This window comes from Caretta caretta, chromosome 20 (genome assembly GCF_965140235.1).
Source record: "Caretta caretta isolate rCarCar2 chromosome 20, rCarCar1.hap1, whole genome shotgun sequence".
NCBI classification, from domain to species: Eukaryota; Metazoa; Chordata; order Testudines; family Cheloniidae; genus Caretta; species Caretta caretta.
Window position 1 is genome coordinate 19,157,124 of NC_134225.1, and position 23,850 is coordinate 19,180,973.

The 23,850-nt window shown below is 60.5% G+C and overlaps 1 protein-coding gene across 2 annotated transcripts; it reads left to right on the forward strand.

Moving 5' to 3' along the window:
- Nucleotides 1–68: 68 nt before the first annotated feature.
- LOC125627576 (transitional endoplasmic reticulum ATPase) lies at nucleotides 69–23,326 on the forward strand. 2 transcript variants are annotated; one of them, XM_075121461.1, is made up of 18 exons: nucleotides 69–87; nucleotides 2,565–2,676; nucleotides 4,562–4,734; nucleotides 7,458–7,600; nucleotides 7,849–7,979; nucleotides 9,223–9,354; nucleotides 9,959–10,061; nucleotides 10,606–10,739; nucleotides 13,416–13,551; nucleotides 13,895–14,007; nucleotides 14,842–15,006; nucleotides 15,102–15,224; nucleotides 17,052–17,264; nucleotides 17,777–17,955; nucleotides 18,662–18,791; nucleotides 20,372–20,530; nucleotides 20,847–20,998; nucleotides 22,271–23,326. In XM_075121461.1, exons 3-18 carry the CDS (start codon nucleotides 4,568–4,570, stop codon nucleotides 22,389–22,391), a joined length of 2,301 nt encoding a protein of 766 aa, XP_074977562.1. In that variant the 5' UTR covers nucleotides 69–87; nucleotides 2,565–2,676; nucleotides 4,562–4,567; the 3' UTR covers nucleotides 22,392–23,326. The 2 variants fall into 2 exon arrangements, with proteins under 2 accessions (XP_074977562.1, XP_048687766.1); XM_048831809.2 differs by lacking the exon at nucleotides 69–87 and adding an exon at nucleotides 1,366–1,480.
- The last annotated feature ends 524 nt before the right edge of the window (nucleotides 23,327–23,850 follow it).

Below are 23,850 nucleotides of genomic sequence, written 5' to 3' on the forward strand. Positions count from 1 at the left end.
GGACACAAGACTCCAGCTGAGGCCTAATCAGCACGGAGGAGAGCGGAAGAAATTCTTCTTGTCGGTGCTTAATTTGTACTGAAAGAGGTGAGGGGACTCAAGAAATTTCTTTTACTTTCATAACTGAAGCAGCAGGCCCAGAGGTGCCAGGGCTATGAACTGCCAGGCCCAGAGGTGCTGGGGCTATGAACTGCCAGGCCCAGAGGTGCCAGGGCTACGAACTGCCAGGCCCAGAGGTGCTGGGGCTATGAACTGCCAGGCCCAGAGGTGCCAGGCTACGAACTGCCAGGCTCAGAGGTGCCGGGGCTACGAACTGCCAGGCCCAGCGGTGCCAGGGCTCAGCCCTAGCAAAAATTAAGCACTTCTTGTTGTGTCTTGCTCTCAACACTCCTGCTCATACATCCCAGACATCCCAGAAGGATGTTGGCTTTTTTTGCAACAATGTTACACTGTCGACTCATATTTAGCTTGTAATCCCCTATGACCCCAGGATCCCTTTCCGCAGTACCCCTGCCTAGACAGTCAGTTCCCCATTTTGTACGTGTGCAACTGATTGTTCCTTCCTAAGTGGAGTACTTTGCATTTGTCCTTATTGAATTTCATCCTATTTACTTCAGACCATTTCTCCAGTTTGACCGATCACTCTGAATTTTAATTGTATCCTCCAAAGCACTTGGAGACCCTGAATGCCCCAAACAGCCAGGTACAAATGCACCCACCTAACCAATCCCACATTCACTCCTGCCCAGCTGCACCCTGGGCCCTGCACAGAGGGACTTGACCCACACGTTCACCCAACTGACTGCCCCCCCCCAAGTCCCTTTGAACTTGGTCCTGCCCTAACACCCCCCCGCCCCACCCTGCCCCCTCAGCTCAGCTGCTCTGGAGCAGAACCAGGCACCAACAGTGAGCAAAATAACCCCCAACCCCGCCCCACCACTGCCCCTTCCCCTCCCAGAAACAGCCCCACACCCCTTCCACCAACCTCACCACTCCCCCTCCCCTACCCCCCCCACGCCACTCCCCTCCTCACCTCCCAAATACCCCCCCGACGACACCCCCTCCCCCAACCTCACCTCTCCCCCCAAACGTCCCCCCCCACAACACCCCCAGCCCCACCTCACCACTCCCCCCAAAACCCTCACACACCAACCCAACCACTCCCCCATACCCCCCCCCCTTCAGCTCTGGGATTCCCCAGGCCAAACACCACCCCCTCCCCCACCAAAAACCCCTCCAAGCCAACCCCCCTCCCCCAACCCAACAGCCCCACACAAGGCCCCCCCAGGGTCATTGGCCACCCCCTGGTCTCTGCCGCTCCCCCTGTGTCCGCGGGGGGCGCTGGCCGGGCGGGGCGGGGCCGAGCTCCAGCCGGGGCGGTCCAGGGCCGGGCGGGCGCAGGCAGCCGCGGGCGCTGCGGGACGGTTCGGGGCGGCCCGGGCGGGGGTAGCGCAGCCGAGATGCCGGGCCCGGGCGGGGAGTAAGTGGGGGCGCTCGAGGGGCTCCACTCCCCCCGGGGCGGGGGGCAGCCAGGGGGGGTCCTGCAGCTGGGAAGAGGCTCAGCCGGGGGGAGGGGCCGGAAAAGTTTGGATCCGAACTTGCAGGGGGGGCCTACCCCCAAGTGGGGGGGCTGGGCGGGGGGCTCTGGCGCGGGGGGATCCCGAGTTTGTTGTTGTGGCGGGGGGGGGGGGCAACTGGTGTCTATAACGGGCGATGAGCCCACGCCGCGGGGTATTTATAGGGGAGGCTCTTGGCACCGGCTGGGGTGAAACACGATCCCCACACGCGCCCGGGACTGGCACAGAATCAGCGTGGCAGAGGGCAGCCCCGCCCCAAGGGGCCCCGGCGTGGGGGGGACACAAATTCCTAGGCTTGTCCCCCCCCCCAGTGGTGCGGGACACAAACAGTGGTTGGGTCTGTTCCGGACCCGGGGCCCGAACCCGAGGCCCGCACCCGAGGCCCGCCTGTGCCGAGAGGCCGGGCGTAGCTGGCAGTGGTAGCAGGTCTTTTACCCTCTGTGTGTCCAACTCCCCCCCTCCCATCCTCCCCCGCATCGGCTACTGTGACTCCCAAATCCTGGGGGCCTGGCTGAGGGACCCACCCCCCTTCCCAAGCCCCAGGGGCCTGGCTCCATGTCCCTCCTGCAGTCCTCCCCCAAGACACCCTGTGGCCTGTCTGTAACCCCCCCCACACTCTCCCCCACGCTTTAGTGCCTGTCTCTGATCCCTTCCCCCACCTCAAACCGCAGGCCTAGCAATGATTGCCTCTCTGCTCCCCCTTCAAAATGCAAAGTGCTCTAGTTTTCCTTGCATCCCCTTGGCCCCCCCGTCCCCCAAAGTTGGGCTCCCAGACCCCCCTCAGCTCTGGGATTCCTCAGGCCAGGCATGTTAGGTAGGGTTGGGGTCTGAAGGCCCCTCTAAAATTGACATTCTTCCCCCCACCCCCAAGGAGTCCCGGGAACCAGGCCCTGCATCTCCCGCTCTCCCCTGTCTGAAGGGCCCGTGGGGGGGCTGGCTCTGTTTCCTTTGGGGAGGGAGACCCTCTGACCCCTCTCCCCTCTGCAGCTCCAAAGGGGAGGATTACTCCACGGCCATCCTGCGCCAGAAGCGTCGGCCCAACCGGCTCCTTGTGGATGAGGCGGTGAATGAGGACAACAGCATTGTTAGCCTGTCACAGGTACGGCCCCCGTGCCGCATGGATACCCCTGCCCCAGCCAGCCGCCTGGCCTGCCAAGAACCGGAGCCCCTTCCCCCCCAGGGAGGCAGGTGGCCTAGTGGGCCGAGACTGTGCAGAGGGGTCATCTGGGGGTTACTGGGGGGACACAGGCTTTGCTCTGTAGCTGAGCCGAGGCTCCTGGGAGCTCCCTGCTGCATCCTGGGACACTCACTGACCAGCAGAGATTGAACCTGGATTCCCCTGCTCCTAAAGCGCCTGCCCTCTGAGCTCTGTGAGAATCCCCTGTTGCTAGCAATACAGGGGCTAGGACCCATAGCTAGGCAGGCTGGATTCCCGCCAGGAGAGGGTGAAGGTAACACGTGGGTACACACCCCTACGCATGTGTATATATAGCCACATGCCATCTACATACATGCACCCCCACCCACACACCATCTACATGCACCCCCATGTGCATCATGTACGCTCCAATGCACACACATACATCATGTGCATACACTCATTATTCAAACACTGCACATGCATAAACCATGCACGCATACACACCTCCACATACCCCAGGCATATACACACACCTGCATGAGTACTACCCCATGCACCCATCGTGCACATCCACGCTCCAAGCACACACACACCATGCAATCTCACATAGGCACCATGCAGACATACACCACACACACACAGCCCCAGCATACCCTATGCATATGCACACACCATGCACACACACTGTGCACACACCATGCACATACGTGCTCAAAGCACACACCCCCATGCAGTCTCACATCTGCGCCATGCACATTGTTACTCCTGGGGGAATGCTGCATCACTGTGCGTGTGCAGAATTCATGGTCTCCGCAGATTTCTTTGCTTCCCTGCAGAAAAATGACTTCTGATGGGAGAGCAAAGGGAAGCCACAAGAGCAGTCACACGCCCCTCCCCGGCAGCTCAGGCAGGTCGGTTCAGGTGCCCGGAGCAGCCAATACAGATGTAAATCACCACTGGGGGTGTGTGAAGGGATGGGCAGTTGTGTGTGTGTGTGTGTGTGTGTGAGAGAGAGACACTCTGTACCTCTCCCTCACTATTGCAGCACACTCAGCATGGGGAGTCAGGGCTTCAGGGAATGTCTGAGGAAGCCGGCGTGGCACAGGCGGTCCCCTCAGGCAGAGCAGAAGTAGCAGCCTGCCTGCTTAGTGAATTGTTCCCATTGTCTTTGTGAATTCCCCTGGGAGTATAAAACAGGTGTTATAAGTTTTAAGGCTCCTTCACATGGCCAGAGTGGTGTAAAGGACAGTCTGGCCTTATAAATGCTTATGGTGCTTTAGTGATTAGAACTGGTCTACATTTTTGGACTGAAAACATTTCTTATCAAAATGTGCTCCATGAACTGTTTGCTACTGACCTTTCTGGAGGTGGTCAGTAGCCAGTATAAATTGTGAGTTTGATTCCCCAGCCCTCACTTGCTCTTCAGTTACCTATGATGTAACACTGAACATATGGCCACATCTATTTGTTGACTAATAAGTAGAAATAAAGCGTCAAACCTAGCTACGTTACTATTAAGCAAGGGGATTTGGGGATTTCCTCCAATGCTCCCCACCCCATTCTCCATCCATTGAATTGTAGTTTAAATAAATTACCTACATAATTGAAACCAACATGCGTTATTTTGACAAATAAAATATGCAGAATTTTGCAGATGTTTTAAAATATCATGCACAGAATTTTTAATTTTTTGGCGCAGCATTCCCCCAGGAGTAGCACATGTACCATGTACGTACCCCCGACACACCCTTTGCATATGGACACACCATGCACCCCACACATTCTGCAAATGCCCCCCTCCCCCATGCCCCGTGTGCTCCGTCACCGCCCGTCTCCATTGCAGACCAAGATGGAGGAGCTGCACTTGTTTCGGGGTGACACGGTGCTGCTGAAGGGCAAGAAGCGCCGGGAGACGGTGTGCATTGTCCTCACTGACGACTCCTGCCACAGCGAGAAGATCCGCATGAACCGCGTCACCCGCAACAACCTCCGCGTGCGCTTGGGTGACGTGGTGAGGTGAGTGCCGGGTGGGCCCTTTCCCTCCAGCTCTGCAGCTAAGAAGGGGCTGGCCTGCTCAGGGTGCGGATGGGAGACTGAAATTGGGGATCCCTGGGGTGCTGCAGGGAGCGCCCTTCTGTGACACCACTCAGGGTTGGGTGGCACCTCACTACCACCTGCCCTTAGCAGGAGGAAACCAGGGCTGTGCCTGCTGGGGTCAGATCCCCAACTCCCCCAGTCCCGGGCAATACAGTCACTCCTTTCTCTGCCTATGCAGGCCCCGCTGGCCCTCTGCGGTGGAGCGAGAGGCACACGGCAACCTCCGTGCGTCCCCTGGGAGAGCTCTGCCCTGGCTCGCTGAACAATCACGGATCCGCTGCTCTCAAAGAAGCAGCATACCCGGCTTGGCCTCAGGTCACGCCCTGCTTCACGCTGTACTTTGTCTGCAGTGACAACAAACCAAAGTTCATTTAACAAAGGGAAGAGATTCCCAGGGGAGCAAGTAGAAATATTTGGGAACAAAAGGTTACATGGCAAATTGTAATTGTCTAGAGCCTAGACTTGTTCACCTCGATCCTTTCGTGTCATAGAGAGTGAAGTTCACCCCAGAGTCCTTCTGGCGTTTTTCAGCCAGGCCTAGCTGGGAGCTTGTTTTCGTGAGGCAAACCGTGCTGCCAGCTGGTCCCCTGGTCCAGAATGCTATGTCCCTTTGCGACCCCCAAATATGTATATGAAAACGGTCCTTTGATGGTGGAGAGCCTCCTGCCGTGTGTCCCTGCCTGCAGATTTTGCAGTCTCTTGTTAATTTCGCAGTCCTTTTGATCATTGTTCCCTTTAAGCTGTGTGCGTGCCCACAGATCCGAAACCCCGCGCGCGCGGCAAAACCCATCGCACACAAACATTTGCACAGCAGAATTTTTTGGTGTACACAGCCTGTCAAAAATTAGAGGGAACATTGGTCTTGATTAGTTGGTGGCCCCTTATTGAAATAGACTTACACTGGGAAACACACAGTAAGTAACCCCAACTGTCCACACAACGTGATGGGATCTAAATGAGCTGTTACCTCTCAAGAAAGGGATCTTGGAGTCACTGGGGATAAGTCTCTGAAAACATCCACTCAGCGTGCAGCGTTCATTGTTCAGAACAATGGACGGACTGTTAGGAACCCCTAGGAAAGGGCTAGGTAGTGAGAGAGGAAATATCCCAATGCCACGCCATGGTGCGCCCACACCTTGAATACTGTGTGCAGCTCTGGTCACTCCGTCTCCAACAAGAAAAAGGTACAGATGAGGGTGACAAAAATGAGTAAAGAAGTGGAACAGTTTCCATAAGAAAGGAGATTGAAAAGACTTGGGCTGGTCAGCTTAGACCAGAGACGACGAAGAGGGGACGTGACAAAGGTGTGTAATATCAGGAGCAAAGGGACGAGGGAAGTGTTACTGGTCCCTTCACAGAACACAAGAACCAGGGGCAGCAGGTTTCAACCAGTGGCTCTCAACTTTTCCAGACTACTGTACCTCTTTCAAGGAGTCTGACTTGTCTTGCGTACCCCGAGTTTCCCCTCACTTAACAACAACTTGCTGACAAAATCGGGCATAAAAATACAAAAGGGTCCCAGCACGCTCTTGCTGACAAATGGCTGGCTCTCTCGTTTTTACCAGGTCATTATAAAGTAAATCAATCGGAATATAACTATTGTACTTACATTTCAGTGGATAGTCCACAGAGCAGTATAAACAAGTCGTTGTCTGTCGGACATCTTAGTTTGTCCTGACTTTGCTGGTGCTTTTTATGTAGCCTGAAGTAAAACTAGGCAGGTATCTAGATGAGTTGATGGACCCCCTGGAAGACCGCTGCATACCCCCAGGGGTACGGGTACCCCTGATGGAGAGCCACAGGTTTAAAACGAAGAAAAGGAAGTACTTTTTCACACAACGCACAGCCGACCTGTGCAACTTGTTGCCGGGGGCTGTTGTGAGGGCCTCTAGTATAACTCGGTTCAAAAAAAGAACTCGGTAAGTTCCTGGAGGACAGGTCCAGCAATGGCTATTAGCCAAAATGGTCAGGGATGCAGCCCCACGCTCTGGGTGTCCCTAAGCCTCTGACTGAGAAGCTGAGACTGGATGACGGGATGGATCCCTTGGCTATTGCCCTGTTCTGTTCATTCCCTCTGAAGCACCTGACTGGCCACTGTTGGAAGATGAACCATTGGTCTGACCCAGCCTGGCCGTTCTTGTGTTCTTAATACACGGTGACCAGCCCGAGAGAGAAGCGTCCACTTCCCTCTTCCTGAACAGAGCCTGCCCGAGGCATGTTGCCTCCTTGGGCCCTGCCTTTAATGTCAAGGCTTTAAGATTGTAATGTCCGGTGCAGATGCATCAATCTGGGATATTCTCCATGCCCAAGTTTTGCAGTGTCTCTGAGGGCCAGTGGGGTATTCGCACTCAATAGAGACCTGACATGCCATGCTTGGATGAATCATTGTATGGGGGGCTCAGTTAGGGGTAGTCTCCACAGCAGTCAGCACCGGGGGCGCTGTGCTGCGGGGAGCGGGGGGCTCAGCAGGGGGTGCTGTGCTGCAGGGGGCTCAGTGGGGGGGGCCAAGTTGTGGGGAGCGGGGGACTCGGGGGCGCTGTGCTGCGGGGAGCGGGGGCTCAGCAGGGGGCACCGTGCTGCGGGGGGCTCGGCGGGGGGCACCGTGCTGCAGGTGCCGGGCTGAGCCGGGGTCTGTCCTGCAGCATCCAGGCCTGCCCAGACGTGAAGTACGGGAAGCGGATCCACGTGCTGCCCATTGACGACACCATCGTCGGCCTGACCGGGAACCTCTTCGAAGTGTACCTGAAGCCCTACTTTCTGGAGGCCTATCGGCCTGTGCACAAAGGTGAGCCGGGGTAGGGGGGAGCCCTGAGACCGACCCCCCCCCTTCCTGGGATGATGGTTCGGGGGGCAGCTCCCTGGGGGGGCAGCGTGGGGCTGGCTGTCTTACCTCTGTTAGGGGAGGGTGGGGAGGCGCCCAGCCTGGAGCGCGTTGGGTAGGGCTGTCCCCTAACAGGGGGGCCCCCGCCAGGTGTGGGTTGGACTCCCCCCTACCCCCAGCTGGCTCAGTAACAACGTCCCTTCCCCCACCAGGTGACATCTTCTTGGTGCGCGGCGGGATGCGGGCCGTGGAGTTCAAGGTGGTGGAAGTGGATCCGAGCCCCCACTGCATCGTGGCCCCCGACACCGTCATCCACTGCGAGGGTGAGCCCATCAAGAGAGAGGTGGGTGCAGCCATGGCCCTGCGCCCTTCTGCGGGTGCCCCAGAGACTGCTGGATCCGGGGGGGGGGGGCGGGAAAGGGCCCGTGGTGCTGGATCTGTGGGGAGGTGGAGCAGGGCCCGTGCTGCTGGATCCGAGTGGGGGGAGGGCCCATGGTGCTGGATCTGGGGGGGGGCGGGGGGGAGAAGGGCCCATGGTGCTGGATCTATGGGGAGGTGGAGCAGGGCCCATGGTGCTGGATCCGAGCTGGGGGAGGGCCCATGGTGCTGGGTCTGGGAGGGGGCGGGGGGGAGAAGGGCCCATGGTGCTGGATCTGGGGGGGGGCGGGGGGGAGAAGGGCCCATGGTGCTGGATCTATGGGGAGGTGGAGCAGGGCCCATGGTGCTGGATCCGAGCTGGGGGAGGGCCCATGGTGCTGGGTCTGGGAGGGGGCGGGGGGGAGAAGGGCCCATGGTGCTGGATCTGGGGGGGGGCGGGGGGGAGAAGGGCCCATGGTGCTGGATCTATGGGGAGGTGGAGCAGGGCCCATGGTGCTGGATCCGAGCTGGGGGAGGGCCCATGGTGCTGGATCTGGGGGGGCGGGGGCGGGGGGGAGAAGGGCCCATGGTGCTGGATCGGGAGGCAGCAGGGAGAAGGGCCCATGGTGCTGGATCTATGGGGAGGTGGAGCAGGGCCCATGGTGCTGGATCTGGGGGGGGGGGGGGGGGAGAAGGGCCCATGGTGCTGGATCGGGGGGCGGCAGGGAGAAGGGCCCATGGTGCTGGATCTATGGGGAGGTGGAGCAGGGCCCATGGTGCTGGATCCGAGCGGGGGAAGGGCCCATGGTGCTGGATCTGGGGGGGGGGGCGGGGGGGAGAAGGGCCCATGGTGCTGGATCGGGAGGCGGCAGGGAGAAGGGCCCATGGTACTGGATCTATGGGGAGGTGGAGCAGGGCCCATGGTGCTGGATCTGGGGGGGGGGAGGGCGGGGGGGAGAAGGGCCCATGGTGCTGGATCGGGGGGCGGCAGGGAGAAGGGCCCATGGTGCTGGATCTATGGGGAGGTGGAGCAGGGCCCATGGTGCTGGATCCTGGGGGAGCAGGTTGGGTTGGGGCTGGGTCCCAACGGGGTGGAGGCAGTGTGGCTGTCTGTGGGGATCAGGGTCTGGTCCCAGAGGGGGAGGGAGTGGGTGCTGGTCCCAGGGTGGCTGCCACGGTTTTGGGAGGCCGGCTTGGTCGCACCGTGACCCTGCCCGTCACCCGCGCAGGACGAGGAGGAGAGCCTGAACGACGTGGGCTACGATGACATCGGGGGCTGCCGGAAGCAGATGGCTCAGATCAAGGAGATGGTGGAGCTGCCCCTGCGCCACCCAGGGCTCTTCAAAGCCATTGGCGTCAAGGTACCGTGAGCCCGGCAGGGCGCGGCCACCTCATCCAATCCCACAGCCAAGCAGATCTCACTGTTAGGACATCCCTGCACGAGCAGCCCTGCGCTCCTCCCCAGAGGCAGCTGCATCTCCGTGCTGGGCAAGGGATCCCTGTGTAATCAGCCCCAGCAGTCTGCCCTTTAAGCTGCTTCCCCCCCATCTCAGAGCAATGGGGTCAGGCTCTCTGCAGACACAGGCAGCAGCACTGTGTCCATGACACCCTCTGTCATATTTTCTACCTTTTCCTCCCAACAACGAGGGCTGGCAACACGCTTCTTAGCAGAAGCTGCAATCCTGATGTCGTCCAGGACCCCATTTGCTGGGTCCCCAGACATGGGCCTCAGTCCAGCCTGGGGTGCCCCCAGAGCCATCTGGATGGTCCCCCTCCCTCTGCACCCCAGGACAGGACCATCTCAGCCTCGATTAACATCGCAGTCACCTCCCTCCACCACCTCTCCTGATGGGACACTGGGTTTGGGGGCATCCGCCCTGCACGTCGCACACGTGCCCAATGCAGCCTCCTTGGGCAGTTTTCCCATCGGGTGCCTCTTGCCAACTGAGTCTGTTCCCTCCTCAGCCGCCCCGAGGCATCCTGCTGTACGGCCCCCCTGGCACCGGGAAAACGCTGGTGGCCCGAGCCGTGGCCAACGAAACGGGAGCCTTCTTCTTCCTCATCAACGGTGAGAGACGCCAAGCAGGAGGGGGCAAAGGGTGGGGAGCCCGTCCGTCCCCACATGTCTGGCCATCCTTCCACGTGTCTGTCTGTCCGTCCTCACGCATGCCTGTCTAGTCTGTCCCCACGCACCCCCCTCTCTCTCATCTTTGGCATTGCTCATGCATCCCTCGCTGTGGTCTCCGGCTGCCCTCCCTCTGTGCTGCCCGCCCCACAGCACCCACCCTCCCTCCTGGTCCACTCTGCCAGGGGTGGGCTGGGTGCCCTCAGTTTTTCCCTTCATCCTGGCACTCTCCCATGCTGGTATGGTGATGCTGCCCGGTGCAGAGCTGGGCAGCTGGTGTAGAGGCCCCATTGTGCCTTGGGTTTTCATGGCTTCCTGACCCCTTGCTGGGGATTCCCTTCTGCTCTGAAGCATGCGGGTGACTGGCCCCTGCCATGGCCCTGCAGGCCGGCATCACTCCCTGTATGAATAGCCATGCGCCTCACCCCAGCTGATTCTCAGTGCCAGGCAAGGGATCCCTTTATAAAGAGCCCCTGCCCCCGCCCAGGTCCGGAGATCATGAGCAAGCTGGCTGGTGAGTCAGAGAGCAATTTGCGCAAAGCCTTTGAGGAGGCCGAGAAGAATGCGCCGGCCATCATCTTCATCGACGAGCTGGACGCCATTGCCCCCAAGAGGGAGAAGGTGAGATGGGGTAGGGGATCCCAGTATAAACAGCCCCCGCGCCCCACCCCAGTGGCAGCTGCATCTCAGCATCAGGGAGGGATCATATGTGAACAATCTAACCGGTCAGGCTTAAAGTTAAGGGAGAAATAGTCGATGTTATTGTCACGGATCCACAGGCCCAGTGCTCTCGCACAGCCCTGGGAGGACTCCTTTAGTGCATCAGCCCCCTTAGGGGCACACTGTCACTGGGGTCAGCCCCTTGGCTTCCCTACCTCGTGGGACCGAACCTCTGAGCCGTCAGCACCCCTGTGTCACGCCACGAGCTCCCTGCAATGAGTCCACCTGGATTGGACCCCTGGGGGAGACTTGCACCCCCAAAGGGAGCGGTGCAACCCCAGTTTCCTAATTCTGGAGTGACTCTCAGCCAGCGGTGTATAACAGCAGGATTTATTAAGGAACACAGCTTAGAAAGTCTTTAGTTAATATGAGAATGGAAAGTTACAGCAAAGTTGCCTCAGGCCCCAGCCCAGAGCCCTCTTGACTCCTCTGTAGTCCACATCCAGAAACTTCTGCTTCCAGCAGCCCCCACTTAACCACCTCACCTGGCCCCTCCTCCATCCTTTCTCCTTGTTCCTGGGCATCATGGTTATTAGTCGCTAGGTAACAAATGTCTGGGCAATTGGAGGGACCATTGTTTTCTGGGACCATCCCTGGGCCTGGGGCCGTCGACAGACAGCCAGGCATCAGTCACACCTGGGTCTCTGCAAACTTTTTCCCTGACCTATTTCAGAGTAGCAGGCCTGTTAGTCTGTATCCGCAAAAAGAAAAAGAGGACTTGTGGCACCTTAGAGACAAACAAATTTATTTGAGCATCAGCTTTCATGAGCTCCAGCTCACTTCATCGGATGCATTCAGTGGAAATTCACTGAATGCATCCGATGAAGTGAGCTGTAGCTCACGAAAGCTGATGCTCAGATAAATTTGTTTGTCTCTAAGGTGCCACAAGTCCTCCTTTTCTTTTTCCCTGACCTAGTTATCCACAGAGCTCATGGGGGAAACTGAGGCACACACAAGACATCCAAAATATTGTGAAAAATTCTCATTCTGTCACAGTAATATTTCAGTCGGGCTTTTGACACAGTCCCGGATGAGATTCTCATACGCAAACTAGGGAAATGTGGTCAGGAAAAAATACAATAAGGTGGGTGCACAACTGGTTCAAAGATACTCAAAGAGTACTTATCGATGGTTCGCTGTCAAACTGGGAGGGTGTGTTGAGTGGGTCCCGCAGGGGTCAGTCCTGGGTCTGGTTCTAGTCAATATTTTCATTAAATATTTGGATAACGGAGTGCAGAGTGTGCTGATAAAATCAGCGTCTGACACCAGGCTGGGAGGGCTGCTAGCTCTTTGGAGGCCAGGTTTGGAATTCAGAACGACCTTGACACATTGGAGAATTGGCGGGAAATCAGCAAGATGAAATTCAGTAAAGACAAGTGCAAAGTACTTCACTCAGGAAGGAAAAATCGACGGCACAACCAGAATACGGGGAATACCTGGCAAGGCAGTCGTAGTGCTGGAAAGGAGCTGGGGTTCTAGCGGAGCACAGATCGAATATGAGTTAACAGTGCGAGACGGCTGTGAAAACGGCTGATCTCGTTCTGGGGTGTATTAACAGGAGTGTCGTACGTAAGACACGGGAGGTGACTGCCCCACTCTGCTCGGCACTGGGGAGGCCTCAGCTGGAGTCCCGTGTCCAGTTCTGGGCGCCGAGCTTTAGGGAAGATGTGGACAGGTTGGAGAGAGGCCAGAGGAGAGCCACAAACATGATCAGAGGTTTAGCAAACCGGATCTGTGAGGAAAGGTTCAAACCTGAGAAAAGACGTCTGAGGGGGACCTGAGAACATGCTAAGGGCTGTTACGAAGAGGACAGAGTTCTCCGTGTCCCCGGGGGGTAGGACAAGAGGCAATGGGCTTAATCTGCAGCAAGGGAGATTTCGGTTGGATATTAGGCAAAACTTTTTAACTCCAAGGGGAGTTTGGCTCTGGAACAGGCGACCAAGGGTGGTTGTGGAGTCCGCATTATTGGCGGTTTGTAAGAACAGGTTGCACCAACCCAGGGACGGGCTGGGGTTACTTGGCCCTGCCTCAGGGCAGGGGGCTGGACCTGGTGACCTCTGGAGGCCCCTTCCTGCCCCCATCCCTAGGATTCTGTGATCATTGATCATAAAGAGGGGCCGTGTGGTGTCTGCTGGAGGCCCCAGGGCACATGCACATGCATGTGTGCACCCGCCTGACCCTGGCTGGCTGGTGTTTCTTGCTGTCTTGCTCTGATGCCAGCTGCCCTGATTTCCTGCTTTGGCCGGGCAACAGGGGTTGGTATGGGGTGGAGCGAGCCCGCTGCTGGCAGGGGTTAGGGTTTATGGGATTTTACAGCGCCAGATCCTCCTGCTTCATCTAGGATGTGAGGCCAACGGTTCCCAATCAGAGAGGGAAGAGCAGGGAGTCCTCAGGGGCATCCTCAGTCTGGCACCAGGGGGTGCTGTGCTGCTGGGGAGTGCCCCGTCATTAGACGGTGCTGTGTCCATGGCTCAGCCTGGCCCAGAGCTGGCTGAGCAGCAGGGAGGTCCCGGGGGCCCTGGGCACTGGTGCTGCGGAGTCTCCCCGTTCTCAGCCCAACCCCCTCCCCTGTTGCAGACACATGGCGAGGTAGAGCGCAGGATCGTGTCCCAGCTGCTGACGCTCATGGATGGCCTCAAGCAGCGGTCCCATGTCATCGTCATGGCCGCCACCAACCGGCCCAACAGCGTGGACCCCGCCCTGCGCAGGTTTGGTAGGTGCCCGGGTGTGGGGCTGCAGGGACATGGGGACCCCACCCAGGGCCCTCACTGTGGGAGGCAAGTAAATCCTGGACTGAAAGTCCTGGCTTCCTATCTTCCCCCTGCTGCTGCGCTAACTGGGGATAGAACCCAGGAGTCCTGGCTCTCAGCCCCTGCTCTAACCACTAGACCCCATTCTCCTCCCAGCACTGGGGATGGAACCCAGGAGTCCTGGCTCCCAGCCCCTCCTGCTCTGCTTGCTAGCCCCCAGCCCCCGCTCCTGGGGCATGATGGTTCCACACGCTGTGTATGTTTGCGAGGGGCTGGGCTGAGACCCCAACCCCTCTCCTTCCCCAGGGCGCTTTGACCGCGAGATCGACATCGGGATCCCAGACTCGGTCGGGCGGCTGGAGATCCTGCAGATCCACACCAAGAACATGAAGCTGGCTGAGGACGTGGATCTGGAGCGGGTGAGAGGGTGGGGTTGGACGGGGCGGGGAGAGGGAGAGCTGGGGGGTCGTGTACATGGATGTGGGGGTGGGGGCAGGTGTGTGGGGACTGGAGTCTGTATAGATGGGGGGAGGGTCATGTGTGCTTGGGGGGAGGGTGGGGCAGGGGAGCTGTGATCCCTCCCCTGTGGCTGGCTGGTCCCTCCCCATAGCTCCATCCCCAGCTAGTGCCTCCACCCCCAAGGTCCCCTGGCTGGCCCCTCCCCACAGCCCACTGCTCTGTGACCCTGTTCCCTGACTGGCCCCATTCCCTGGCCCCCCGCCTCCCGTGGCCCCGTTCCCTGGCTGCCCTCTCCCCGTGGCCCCGTTCCCTGACTGGCCCCGTTCCCTGGCTGCCCCCCCATCCCCTCCCATGGGCCCGTTCCCTGGCTGGCCCCATTCCCTGGCTGCCTGTGGCCCCGTTCCCTGGCTCCCCTCCCCTCCCGTGGCCCCGTTCCCTGGCTGGCCCCGTTTCCTAGCTGCCCGTGGCCCCGTTCCCTGGCTCCTCTCCCCCCTCCCCTCCCGTGGCCCCGTTCCCTGACTGGCCCCGTTTCCTGGCTGCCCGTGGCCCCGTTCCCTGGCTCCTCTCCCCCCTCCCCTCCCGTGGCCCTGTTCCCTGACTGGCCCCGTTTCCTGGCTGCCTGTGGCCCCGTTCCCTGGCTCCTCTCCTCCCTCCCCTCCCGTGGCCCTGTTCCCTGGCTGGCCCCGTTTCCTGGCTGCCCGTGGCCCCGTTCCCTGGCTCCTCTCCCCCCTCCCCTGCCGTGGCCCCGTTCCCTGGCTGCCTGTGGCCCCATGTCAGGCGCCCTGTGGCTGCAGGTGGCCAGAGACACGCACGGGCACGTGGGCGCGGACCTGGCGGCCCTGTGCTCCGAGGCGGCGCTCCAGGCCATCCGCAAGAAGATGAACATCATCGACCTGGAGGACGACACCATCGACGCCGACATCCTCGACGCCATGGCCGTCACCATGGACGACTTCCAGGTAACCTGGCGACCCCGCCCCTGGGCCCCGCCCCTCCTCCCCAGCCCGAGGCCACGCCCCTCATGCTCTTCCCCCCCTGTTCCCCCCCCCCACAGTGGGCGCTCAGCCAGAGCAACCCGTCGGCGCTGCGGGAGACGGTGGTGGAGGTGCCCCAGGTCTGCTGGGAGGACATTGGGGGGCTGCAGGAGGTGAAGCGAGAGCTGCAGGAGCTGGTGCAGGTGAGTGGGGGGCTGCACCCGCCTTGCCCAGGCTAAGCAAGGATCCGCCCGTTTGGGGCTTGGATGGGACTCTCCCTCCTCCATGCCAGCCCCAGTGTCCCAGTGCAGTGCTAGGGGGCGCTGTGCTGCAGCGGGCGGGGTCGGGGCTGTGGCAGGTTGGGTCACAGAAACCCCCTTGGGAACTGCCACCGGGTGTGTTGAGATGACCGCTGAGCCCATTTTCCCTGGCAGCCTGGGACTTCAGTACCCTGCCTTGTTTGAGCCAGACACGCCAGCCTGCTGCAAACACAGACCCGGGTCTGAGCCACGTCCCCCACAAGCTGCCGGCTTAATTGAAAACAGCTTAAGAAGTGATCCTGTCTCCAACACCCAGATGCCCAGTTCCCAGTGGGGTCCAAACCCCAAATAAATCTGTTTTACCCTGTATAACGCTTATACAGGATAAACTCATAAATTGTTCACACTCTATAATACTGATAGAGAGATGCACAGCTGTTTGCCCCCCCCCCCAGGTATTAATACATACTCTGGGTTAATTAATAAGTAAAAAGTGATTTTTATTAAATATAAAAATTAGGATTTAAGTGGTTCCAAGTAGTAACAGACAGAACAAAGTGAGTTACCAAGCAAAATAAAATAAAACGCGCAAATCTAAACCTAATACAGTAAGAAAGTGAATACAGATGAAATCTCACCCTCGGATGTTTCAATAAGCTTCTGTCACAGACTGGATGCCTGCCTAGTCTGGGCACAATCCTTTCCCCTGGTACAGCCCTTGTTCCAGCTCAGGTGGTAGCTAGGGGATTCCTCATGATGGCCACCCCCTTTTTTTCTGTTCCACCCAATTATATATCTTTTGCACAAGGTGGGAATCCTCTGTCCCTCTCTGGGTTCCCACCCCTCCTTCTTACATGTCACTGTAAGACTTCCTTACCCATTTGCCAGCACACAGACTTACCGGTAAACAGAGCCATTTACAACCAATTGTCCTGGCTGATGGGAGCCATCAAGATTCCCAGCCACCGTTAATGGCCCACACTTTGCATAATTACAATAGAACCTCAGAGTTATAGTTCATATTTCTAGTTTCAGATACAAGAGTGATACATTTATACAAATAGCATGACCACGCCCAGTAGATTGTAAGCTTTGTAATGATACCTTACAAGAGACCTTTTGCATGAAGCATATTTCAGTTACGTTATATTCACACTCATTAGCATATTTTCATAAAACCATATAGAGTGCAACATCACAGGGGCTCAGGAGGGGGCACTGTGCTCCAGGGGGTGGGGTGGGGGCTCATCAGGAGCCTCTGCTGCAGGGAGCGGGATGGGGGGCTTAGGAAGAGGCGCCGTGCTGCAGGGGGCGGGGTAGGGATTCAGCAGGGGGCGCCGTGCTGCAGGGGGTGGGTTCACCAGGAGGCGCTGGGCGACAGGGGGCAGGGTGGGGACTCAGTAAGGGGTGCTGTGCTGCAAGGAGCAGGATGGGGAGCTCAACAGGGGGTGCCGTGCTGCAGAGGGTGGGGTGGGGGCTCAGTAGGGGGTGCCATGCTGCAGGGGGTGGGGTGGGGCTCAGTAGGGGGTGCCGTGCTGCAGGGGGCGGGGTGGGGGCTCAGTAGGGGGTGCCATGCTGCAGGGGGCAGGGGGCGGACTCAGTAGGGGGAGCTGTGCTGCAGGGGGCGGGGTGGGGGCTCAACTGGGGTGCCGTGCTGCAGGGGGCAGGGTGGGGGCTCTGTAGGGGGCACCTCCATGGTGCAGTGAAGGGAGGGGGCGATGCCGGCTTTCTGGGCCCCCCTATCCCTGATCCCTGACCCCTCCCCTGCAGTTCCCGGTGGAGTACCCGGACAAGTTCCTGAAGTTCGGCATGACGCCATCACGGGGTGTGCTGTTCTACGGGCCGCCCGGCTGCGGCAAGACCCTGCTGGCCAAGGCCATCGCCAACGAGTGCCAGGCCAACTTCGTCTCCATCAAGGGTCCCGAGCTGCTCACCATGTGGTTCGGGGAGTCCGAGGCCAACGTGCGCGACGTCTTCGACAAGGTGCGTGGGGCATGGAGCGCTGGCCCGGCTGGGCCTTGGGGGCTCCCCCTCGCACTCAGCCGGGCCTTGGGGCTCCCCCCCACCTGCCTGGCTGGGCCTCAGGGTGCTGGGGCATGGGGGGGCCTCTCTACTGCTCCTACCCATGAGCCCTGGCTGCAGGGTCTGTGTTGCCCCCTCAACCTGCTGTGCTCACCAGTTGTGGGGGTGATGCCTGCACAGCCAAAGGGACGCAGGTTTGGGGGGATTCCTGCTAATCGGGGGAGGGGAGCTGCATGGTGCCCCAGCCTGACCCAGCAGCAGGGGAGCCCCTGTCCCAGCACTGCTGTTGCAGTGAGTACCCCCCACCCCCGCCCTGGGGCTCCCCGCTGCCCAGTGCATTCTGTCCCTCTCCAGGTGTCCCCCCCAGGCCCGCCCCTCACTCTCTTCCCCGCTCAGGGGCTCCCTGCACACCCTGTTCTCTTCCCCCTCGGGAGCTCCCCCCCACGCCCCACTCTCTCCCCCCTGCGCCCCAGGCTCGCCAGGCCGCCCCCTGCATCCTGTTCTTCGACGAGCTGGACTCCATCGCCAAGGCACGGGGGGGCGGCGCGGGGGACGGCGGGGGGGCGGCCGACCGTGTCATCAACCAGATCCTCACCGAGATGGATGGCATGACCAACAAGAAGACCGTCTTCATCATCGGGGCCACGAACAGGTGACACTCCCCCAGACACCCTGCTCTCCAGGCCCAGGCTGCTGGGACCAGGACAAGCCCCTCTGTGCCGCCCTGCTGCGTGCTCCTGCGCCGTGGGAGACCTGGCCATGGGGAGGGGCATGAGGACCGCGCCCCCCATCTATATGAGCTTGGGAGAGGCACCCTGGGGGCAGGGGTGGGGCAAGGTCCCTGAGAGCAAGGGGGCAGGGTCCGTGGGGTTGGGGAGGTTTCCTTGGGTGGACAAGATCCCTGGGGGCAGGAGACGGGCAGAGGGTGAGCAGGTTCTGTGGGGGTGGGAGAGGTTCCTGGGGCGGGGGGGCAGGGCAGGCTCCTTGGGGACAGGGGAGGGTCCCTTGCAGGGGACAGGGTCCCTGGGGACAGAGGGTGAGCAGGCTCTGTGGAGGCGGGGGAGGTTCCTTGGGGACGGGGGGTAGGGCAAGCTGCATGGGGGTAGGGGAGGGTCCCTTATGGGGGACGGGCTTCCTGGGGTTTGTCTCCTTTTCTTCGCAGTCCAGGTTCCCTGGAGAAGCTTTGCGCGGCCGTAGTACCCATGCTCCCCAGGGCTGCTCCGGGGCCGAGGGACGCCAGCGGTGGGGGTGTATGTGGGAGCTGCCCCCTCTCTGGAGGTGCCCCAGGACACCCCCTGGGGTGGGTGCCGGGCAGGGGCTGAGGCTGTGTCTCCTTGTCGCCTCCCCCCCATCCCCAGGCCAGACATCATCGACCCAGCCATCCTGCGCCCGGGGCGGCTGGACCAGCTCATCTACATCCCGCTGCCTGACGACACCTCCCGGGCGGCCATCCTGAGTGCCAACCTGCGCAAGTCGCCTGTGGCTGGGGTGAGTGAGCACGCCAGGCCTCGCAGCACCTCCTCCCCCAGCCGCACGGCGCTCTGGTCTCGTAGAGCCGCAGCTTTGCCAACTCTCAGCACTGGAGCCTGAGACTTGCGCTCGTTTCTTCCCTAAATCCCCAGCTCACGGGAGTACAGGGGAGCCCCTCGGCTTTCACGCCCGCAAAGAAATTGTTTTCTAGCTCTTGTGGCTGCAGAGCGGAGCTGGAAAGCGTGAGCCCAGGAGGCAAAGGAAGAGAACCCAGCTTGCATTGTTCAGTATTTAAATCTCGGGATTTTTAAGGTTGGTCTCATGATATTTCCCCCAGGCCTGACGCGTGAGGTTTCCACGCTTGGGGTCAGCAACACTGGGGCGGCTTCCTAAACCCACCCTGTGGGGAAGTTGGCACACTCTGTGTGTACCCATGGGAAGAATGTGTATGTGGGGGGTGTATGTATGTATCCACCCCAAGGCAGATCCTATCTCCCTGTCCCCCCGCCTGACCCCCAGATAGATTGTGTGTGTGTGTGTGTGTGCCTATCCCCACCCCAAAGCAGCTCCCTTGTGTGTGTGTCTCTGGCCTAAGGCAGCTCCCATGTGTGTCCATGGGCACACAAAAGTGGAGCTGCTCACCCACAAATACATCCCCCAGAGGCTACAGGAGAAATCCTTCTCAGAGTTAGGCTGGTGTCAGTCTGGTTTAAACATGTGAGGGCCAGTGAGGCGGCTCCAGATTGCTGTGTTACTGGGAGCAGAGTCTGGCTTTTCCAGTCCTAGCCAGGGGTGGCATTTGCTGGGGGGCAAGGCCCCCCCCCCCCATGGACAATTTCTAAGAACATGAAAAAAACTTTAATTTGCATCTAAATGGTTCCATGGGACTTTTTTTCCAGCAGAAATTTGAAAACTGAAGAATTGCAGTCAAAAACCAAAATATTTGCATTCTGAAGGCTGCCGTGGTGCCTCATGAATCCTTTCGCCTCTCTAGGCTGGGCTCCCTGGTCAGACTACATGTCCCATGATGCACCATGGTCTCCCTTCTTGGCAAGAGGAAGTGGTGCCTCATAGGAGATGTCATCTGGCCAGGAAGTCTGGTCTAGAGAATGGGGACGTGAGACTACTGAACTACGTTCCCCATGATGCACCATGGCATCCACACTTGGTGAGAGGTGGGGGTGCATCATAGGAGGCTGTGTCCTTGGTGCATCATGGGAGATGTAGTCTGCCCAGGAAGCCTGGTCCATAGAGGAGAATGGGGATGTGATGCAACCCGACTACAACTCTCATGAAACAAGGGGGTGACATTTCAGAATCAAAATATTTGGGTTTTTTTTATGAGGAACCCAACTTTTCTGCGGGAAATGGACGCTCTAGATGGGGAAAAATGGCTTTGTCCAAAACCTGATTGTCTGAAAAGGGTTTAGATGGAAGGTTTTGATCAGCCTCATGCTCATCCCAGGAATGACTGCCTTTGCCCCCCTCCAGCCCCTGACTGGCTGTGTCTCTCCCACCCCCCTGGAATGTGACCCCCCCAATGCGCTCTTTGTTTCCCTCCCATCCCCTGACTATCTCTCTCTTCCCTCCCCCCGCAGGATGTGGACCTGAACTACCTGGCCAAGATCACCCACGGGTTTTCGGGTGCTGACCTCACTGAGATCTGCCAGCGCGCCTGCAAGCTCGCCATCCGCGAGGCCATCGAGATGGAGATCAAGATGGAGCGGGAACGCCAGAGCCACCCGGATGCCGTCATGGTATGGGGGGGACCTCACAGGGCAAGGGGGCAAACCCCTCCCTGCTGCAAGGCACTGGGGGGCTTGAACCCCCAGCTCCCTGACAGTGGGGCAGCTGCACAGCCTGAGCTACCCCCTCACTGGGGGGGGGGGGTCCCCTGAGCCTTGGCTTCTGCCCCCTGGGGCGCCCCCACCAGGCCGGTGAGAGTGGAGCAGGCCAATCACATGGCCCTTGTTTGCCGATGGAGCAGCCCGGGGTTGGCTGATCAGGGCCAGACCGGGCGTGACCATGTCATCCGTCCCCCTCCCCCCCCCCGGCCCCCCTTCCCCTGGGCAGGAGGACGACTACGACCCGGTGCCCGAGATCCGTCGGGATCATTTTGAGGAGGCCATGCGCTTCGCCCGCCGCTCCGTCAGTGACAACGACATCCGCAAGTACGAGATGTTCGCCCAGACACTGCAGCAGAGCCGCGGTTTCGGCAACTTCAGGTAGGGAGCAGATCCCCCGGCGTCGTTCTCGGCCCCAGGACCCTGCCAGCCCTGCCCTCAGCCCCCTGGGATCCCTTCAGCTCCCTGGGATCCCCCCAGCCCTGCCCTCAGCTCCCTGGGATTTCCCCCCAGCCCTGCCCTCAGCCCCCTGGGATCCCTTCAGCTCCCTGGGATCCCCCCAGCCCTGCCCTCAGCCCCCTGGGATCCCTTCAGCTCCCTGGGATCCCCCCAGCCCTGCCCTCAGCTCCCTGGGATCCCTTCAGCTCCCTGGGATCCCCCCAGCCCTGCCCTCAGCTCCCTGGGATCCCTTCAGCTCCCTGGGATCCCCCCAGCCCTGCCCTCAGCCCCCTGGGATCCCTTCAGACCTGCCCTCAGCCCCCTGGGATCCCTTCAGCTCCCTGGGATTTCCCCCCAGCCCTGCCCTCAGCCCCCTGGGATCCCTTCAGCTCCCTGGGATCCCCCCAGCCCTGCCCTCAGCCCCCTGGGATCCCTTCAGCTCTCTGGGATTTCCCCCCAGCCCTGCCCTCAGCCCCCTGGGATTTCCCCCCAGCCCTGCCCTCAGCCCCCTGGGATCCCTTCAGCTCCCTGGGATCCCCCCAGCCCTGCCCTCAGCTCCCTGGGATCCCTTCAGCCCCCTGGGATCCCTTCAGCTCTCTGGGATTTCCCCCCAGCCCTGCCCTCAGCTCCCTGGGATCCCTTCAGCTCCCTGGGATCCCCCCAGCCCTGCCCTCAGCTCCCTGGGATTTCCCGCCAGCCCTGCCCTCAGCCCCCTGGGATCCCTTCAGCTCTCTGGGATTTCCCCCCAGCCCTGCCCTCAGCCCCCTGGGATTTCCCCCCAGCCCTGCTCTCAGCCCCCTGGGATCCCCAGCCATCCCCCCAGCCCTGCCCTCGGCCCCCTAGGATTTTCCCCCTTGTCTGTCCTCAGCTCTTACAATCCACCTACCTGCCCTCACCCCCCTGGGATCCCTCCAGCCCTGCCCTCATCTCTGGGATCTGCGCCCTCCCCAGGACTGCCCCAGCCTTAGTCTCAGCCCATTGGCCTTGCTGTCACCCTCAGCCCCTGGATCCTCTGCCCGCTCTCCCCCTGCCCCACTAGCCCCCCCTCCCCCTCCCCGGTGTCACGCTCAACCCCGGGAAGAATGGCCTGCCCGTGGCCAGCACAAGGGGACCCGAGGGCTGATGGTTGTGCCAGACGATGCCTCTGCCTGCCTGTGCTAAGGGCAGGGCTCCCTTCCCCCATCCCACTGAGCCAGCCCCGCTCTCTCCCCACAGGTTCCCAGCTGGGAAGCAGAGCAGGGACGGGGGCGCCGACGGCGCAGGTGGCTCCCGGGAGGGCGACAACAGCCGGGGCAGCCTCTTCCAGGAGGAGGGGGACGACGACCTCTACAACTGATGGGCGGGATCACTGGCCCCGCCCCCTGCACCAAAGCATCAGCTCCGCCCCTTGTGCCAGACAGCCCCGCCCTGTGCACCAGGGCATCTTATACCAAAGCCTCGGCTTTGCCCCTTGCACCAGAAAGCTCCGCCTTCCCAACCAGACAGGCCCGCCCCCTGCATCAAAGAGCCCCGCCCCTCGCTCCAGAGAGCTCCGCCTTTCCAACTGGAAAGCCCCACCCCCCCCTTTGCACCAGGCAGACCCGCTCCCCTGCCAGCTGCGATTCCCCGCATGCCCCCGTTGCTCTTGGTTGTGTTCTTTTGTGTGGTAACAAACCCAGGTGTCCCAGCCCGCCCTCAGATCACGGGACCCCAGCGTCCTGCGGACTCCTGTGACTTTGGAGAAAGACCCTCCCCCCCCCACCTCTGTGTCCCTCACTGCAGCCTCCCGCTCAGGATTACAGCTCTGGCCAGCCATGGGGCTCCTCCTGCCAGCAGCTGCCCCCAGGCCTGGACGTATCCTGCGGGCTGTAACACTGAGTGCGCCCGCCCTGCCCCGCCCCCAGCCAGGTTGGTGCCTTCTTAGCGTCAGCTTTGTCGTTTTGCCTTTCGGATCAGTGGCCCGGGAGTGCGGGGAGGGAAGAGCGTGACTCCCCCTGGGCCCCACCCCTGGCCGATGGCTCTGACACCGGCAGGAAGCAAGAGGATCTGGACCCTGGATCGCTCTGGCACCTGGGCACCATCCTCCCGCTGATGGCACCCAGACCCCCACCCAGCGCCTCCGCCCCCTCCCCCAGCCGCCCCAGAGCTGGCACCAATCACAAGGGCCGCAGGGCCCTGGGTTGGGGCAAGAGGATGTGGGACGTCCCAGATCCCCCCCCTGCTGGAGCTAGCCGCATGCGTGTGCCCAGCGGGGTCTGTAAAGGCTGGACACTAGTAAAGATCTGGATTGTGGGGGCTGTGTCAGCTGGGGGCTCTGCCTGAGTCAGGCGCCGTGACGGCGGGGGGAGTGTGACTGTCATGGGAAAGGGCCGGGCAGGGAACGGGACACGGGGCCTTTCCCCTCTAGGGGGCGCCGGCTCTGATCCAGCCCCCGGGGCAGGGGCTGGCCGGCTGGGAGGGGCAGCTGGGACGCCATCTACTGAGCTGGTTGGAGGCTGCAGCATGGGCTGAGTTTGCTGGGCCTCTAGCTCTGCGGGGGGGCGGCGGCGGAGGTGGGGCTCCCCTCTCCCCTCGGGTGGGGGCCCCTCCCTGGCAGGGATGGGGGTGGGGATTCAGGCTGCCAGCTGTGAATGGGGGAGATGGGGACGCGCACACAAACCAAAGCCCAGACACCAGAGCGATCGGTAAAAGCTCTTTATTGTACAGAGCTCCCAGCGCCGCCCTGCGGGCTGGCCCCCTGGCATGCTGGGAAATGAACGCCCCGCTTGGGGCCAGCGTTCCCCACCCCCCGGCTTTCCCGGTGGCCGCTGGGGACT